The sequence below is a fragment of the Hevea brasiliensis genome, chromosome 3 (genome assembly GCF_030052815.1).
Source record: "Hevea brasiliensis isolate MT/VB/25A 57/8 chromosome 3, ASM3005281v1, whole genome shotgun sequence".
NCBI classification, from domain to species: Eukaryota; Viridiplantae; Streptophyta; class Magnoliopsida; order Malpighiales; family Euphorbiaceae; genus Hevea; species Hevea brasiliensis.
In genome coordinates, this window is record NC_079495.1 from 21,024,922 (window position 1) to 21,029,681 (window position 4,760).

At 35.6% G+C, this 4,760-nt stretch overlaps 1 protein-coding gene across 1 annotated transcript; it reads right to left on the minus strand.

Moving 5' to 3' along the window:
• Positions 1-417: 417 nt before the first annotated feature.
• Positions 418-4,482, minus strand: LOC110653731 (pentatricopeptide repeat-containing protein At1g80270, mitochondrial). Its single transcript, XM_021809491.2, has 3 exons — positions 4,318-4,482; positions 3,137-3,728; positions 418-1,892 (listed from the first exon to the last, which is right to left on the minus strand). The coding sequence occupies exons 1-3, from the start codon at positions 4,350-4,352 to the stop codon at positions 645-647; spliced, it is 1,875 nt and encodes a 624-aa protein (XP_021665183.2). The 5' UTR covers positions 4,353-4,482; the 3' UTR covers positions 418-644.
• Between the last annotated feature and the right edge of the window lie 278 nt (positions 4,483-4,760).

A 4,760-nucleotide genomic window follows, 5' to 3' on the forward strand; every position in this document is an offset into this window, starting at 1 on the left:
CCGACTGGAAACATTTTTTTTTTTTTTAATTTAACCTGAGCAAATCTGCAGATAAGCCATCATTGGCTACTAGGAAATGTATAATGAGCTTAGATATGAATTACTTTACTCCAAACATGCTAGGTACCAACTTTCTTCCCTGCAAATAAGGTGCCAATAACACCGTTTAGAAATAAGCTTATCTATCATAAGCTTGAACTCATATAAAAACGAAAATGAACTTAACAATCGTTATTTTAAATATTTATATCAAGATATGTATAAAATTAATTAAAATATGTATAGAGTGCACAAATCTAAATATAAATATTTAATCTAACAGTTGATAAACTTATTCTCAAATAAGTTCGAGCCTCCAACAGACACATCCTTTAAAAATAGCTATGCACATTCCTTCAAAAAAAAAAAAAGGGCATATGCATAATTTTCCCTTAAGTAAAATAGCATTTAGAAATTTGGGAATTGCAGGAGCACAAGTAACAAGCATATGAGCTAAAACATATCCCTAAGAAATGCAAACACAATTTGCTGCAAAGGTCTATAAAAGCACCAAAATGGTTTCACCCGCCAAAAACAGAAGATGGTTGCACATAGATAAATAGTTGACATTAAGATATTAACTGCATCAGAAACCATCTAAATCTTCAGTCAAGTAAATCCGACACTGCCGTCTTCCTAAATGCATCAACCTGCGCCAGCTGGGCAGCCAAGGCCTTGGTTGGGAATATATTATCTGCCTTCATCCTGTCCCTCATCCCATAAGCTGGGGCCTTGGCATTTATGTAAGTCTGGATTAGAGTCTGGAATTGCGTAAGTCGAGCCACATATCCCGCTTGTCTCATCCTGTGAAAAATTTTTTCTGCATTATGTATATCACCCCGTTTTGCATACTGATGCATAATAGCTAAGTAAGAACTAAACATTGGCTTCAGCTGGCTCTGCTGAGCAGCCTTTTGCAGTACAGAGTCGGCCTTTTCCACTTCCCCTGCTTCAACATAAAGCTTAATAAGAGCATCCCAAGTCAATGGACCAATGCGGCACCCACTATCTGCCATTCGCTTGACCAGATCTTTTCCTTTGGCTAGCATCTTATGGTTTGCATAAACCTTCAAAAGTGCAGCATAGTGTCTTGAAGAGAGCTTCTTCCAAGTCGTATGCATCCTATTAAAAACTGCCTCAGCTTCATCAATTTTCTTTAGCCTTCCCCAAGCTTCAATGGCAGCCATGCACTCATCTAGCCGGGGATTCGACTCACAGACCTTCCAAACTCTCCCCACTTCATCAGCTTTTCCAAGTGAAGCATATAGAGGTAGCAAAGCCCTACAGGCCCAACGATGCTCTTTTAAGTTTCCTCCTTCCATCTCTTTCAAAATAGCCTCAGCTTTTTCTTTGAGGCCACCAGAAGAATAGTGCTTGGCAATAATTGCTTGGGTGTTGATATCAGGTTCAATGCCTTCAGCCTTCATGGTCTCTACAATTTGATCCATCCCTGTTAAGTCATTAGATTGGCCTTTGATATCTATTAAGATTTTGTAAGTGAAAAGTGAAGGCTTGACATTTTCTTTCTCCATCAATAACAAAACATCAGCTATCTTCTTCTTGTCAACCCTTTTGTAGAGGAGAAGCAGCTGGTTACATGCAAATGTTGTGACTGGAAATTGAAGGTCCTTTATTTTGTTGAATACTTCCTCTGCTTTCTTCACATTGTTAGCAGCAACACAATTGGCCAACAAAGTTCGGTAGATTACTTCCCCTCTGAATGATTTTGGGATTTTCTCAATATAGTTCTCTGCCTTGTGGAGACCACGCACTTTTGCAATCAAATCAACCCGAGAAGCATAATCTCTCTCAATAAAGTCCAGTCGGTTATTGGCCTCCAACCACTCTGATAGCTACAGAAACAAAAGAAGATAAAAATAAAAATGCAAAAAGGTGCAAAGGCACTCCAACACTTGCAATGACCAGAAAAGGCAAAGACGTAACTGTCATACTCATGCTATTACTAGCATAATAGTAAGTCTTGCATCTAATGCCAGAATAAATGTTTGAAAATATAGAAGTAATACCAAGTTCATACTTTTACAATCCTACCTAAAAGAGAAAGATGTTTGGTTTACAGAAGCTCTTTTTGTAAAAGAAAATCAGGAAGTCCTTGCATAATGCATCTAGGAACTGTAGAACAAGTCCAGAAAAAACTAGTGATATCCAAAAACAAATTAAAACAAAAAGGACATGTGCTCTTAAGGGTGCCATTCAAAGGTTGCTAAATGAAGTAAGAATTGGACCAACAAACAAAAGCAAAAAAAGAATATTCAGAAACTATGGCGGAACAACAGACAAATATAAGTGAACAAGTAACAGGCAACGTAAAAGTTTAGAATTATTCGTCCATAAATACTCATGATTGTAAAGCATTTTTATCCAGTATATAGTCTACAAAAGTAAAAGTTTAGAATTATTTGAGTCTATAAATACTCTCTACAAACTTTAGGATTTCCTACATCAATTGTACAATGCAATTTTATCCTAGGTTAGATGTCTATGGAACCCTGGGTTTTAATGTGTAAGGAATTCTTAGTGTAAAGCTTTCTAAACAATCCTGCAAACAATCACAGATTTCAGAACAAACAGGCCTTAAATCCTACAAAAAATTGCAGATTTCAGACACAAAATATGTCATCGCCCTCCAATTTGTTATGTTCTACAAACTCAGATTTGATCTCTGTTCTATAAAACTCATTAGGAAAAAAAAATAAATTTCCACTGCAATTATTTCCTCTTCATTTGAGACCCAATCAAGAAACAAGAGAAAATCATTGCAGGGAATATAGGAAAATCAGTTTTGATCTAATGTATCAGGCACAAATGCCCAGGGAGGGAGGAGCAAGTGGAGACACAACAATTTAACATCCAATTTTCAATCTTTTATCAAATTATTGCACTGGAACAGTTAAAATAATTAATAGTACTTTCAAATGACATTTTGCATGTCTGTTGGCACAAATACAGTCATATGAATAGCTAAACAATAATTAAGTTAAACGGATATTTGGTTGCACTGAAACCCTCAAAAAACTGATAATATCACCTATATAACACATGTATCAGAAAGAAAAAGAGAATCTAGAGAAATCACCTGCAGGGCCCTCCCATACATTCGACGTTTACGAAGATCAAGCATGACCAGTAAGATCTCTGCCCGATCCAAATCCTTTCCTTCTTCAACCCACTTATCAAGAACGCCATTGATAGACAAACCTGGAGCAGAAATGATGGCTCGAAACAGTTCTGAGGCAACTTTTTTCTTCATTGATGCTTTCTCATCTGAATCTGCTTCAGTATCTAATAATTCCATTGCATTTTGAGAGTGTTCTCCAACATCATCATTATCATCAGAAAGCTCAGGTTCAGAAACTAACTCATCTTCATTCCCACCTACTGCATTGCGTTCTTCAATTGCGTTATCACTAGCTGGTGTTTCGAGTTCAGAAAACCCATCCTCTAAGTCATCTTCTGATTCACTGCTTTCTGCACCAGCTTGTGAAGACATGCTTTGCCTCACCATATAGAACTTTGAATAAATAGCTTCATTGTGGTAAAATAGGCATCTGTTGCCGGATAGCGCTTGAGGATACTCGCAAATTGTAGAATAGCCTTCAACATTATTAGAAAATATTTCTGATTTAGCACAACTAACTCGAGAAGTTACTACACTCAATCCCCGGAAGCTGAAAATAGAAGATATTAAAACTATCAATTAAAATTAATTAAAAAAAAATTAAGCCAAACGCTAAAAAAGGTTTTCATAGAAAAAGACGAAAGAAAGCAAGTTTATCGAATGAAACCAAAATGTTTCCATTTCTAATACAGGAAACGTTCACAGACAAAGTTCCAAACTTCCAATAACATGTTACAAGAATTCACAATTACAGTACTCTAATATGTTTGCACATTCCTTGTTGTGTATCAAAAAGAATTAAGATTTAAACCTTCCTCACTCTTCTTGGGGCTCGGTTTATAAATCAGTCCAACTCTTTTTCCTTTTCCTTACTGGAAATCAGAACCCAAATAAAATAAAAGGCTTATAGAAAAAAGAACAACCAAATTACAATAATTTACTGCACTATAACTAATTCAACCCTGAACAAACCCTAATTCAAAATCAATGAGTTATCAAGAGAAGAGAAACATTTCCCTTTACTTTTTCAGTTGTCAAATCATGAACAATCAAAAGAAAAACCGCTAAAGAAATATAGAAAGAAAAGCATAAGAGAGTAAAATCTGTAGATAGAGAGAGGCAAAGAGAAGGCAACTTACTTGAGAGAATTGGAAGCTCGACGAAGAGACCACATGGCGAATGAATGGCTTCGAAGAATACAGATTTGAAAGGAAATGGAAATGAGAACTTAGAAGTTATCAAAGCCTTAGCGCCTCAGTTCTTAAACCCCACAACGCTCTTCTTGTCTTCGTTTTTAGGGTTTTGCGTTTTGGGCTTTTAAACCCAATGCGCAACCCTTTAACTTAGGGCTGCATCCGGATGAATACTCTTATTTCCACAATTGCCCTTTGCTTATACATTTTTTATATCTTCAGCAAATGGCTAATTTTCATTCTCTAATTTACGGCTAATATATATATATACACTAAAGACTAACAAAAACTTGACACTTGAACACATAATTAATTAACAAATGGTATAATTAAAATAATAATTTTATTTTAAAAAATAAAATATTTAGAATTTATAAACTTTAAACTAT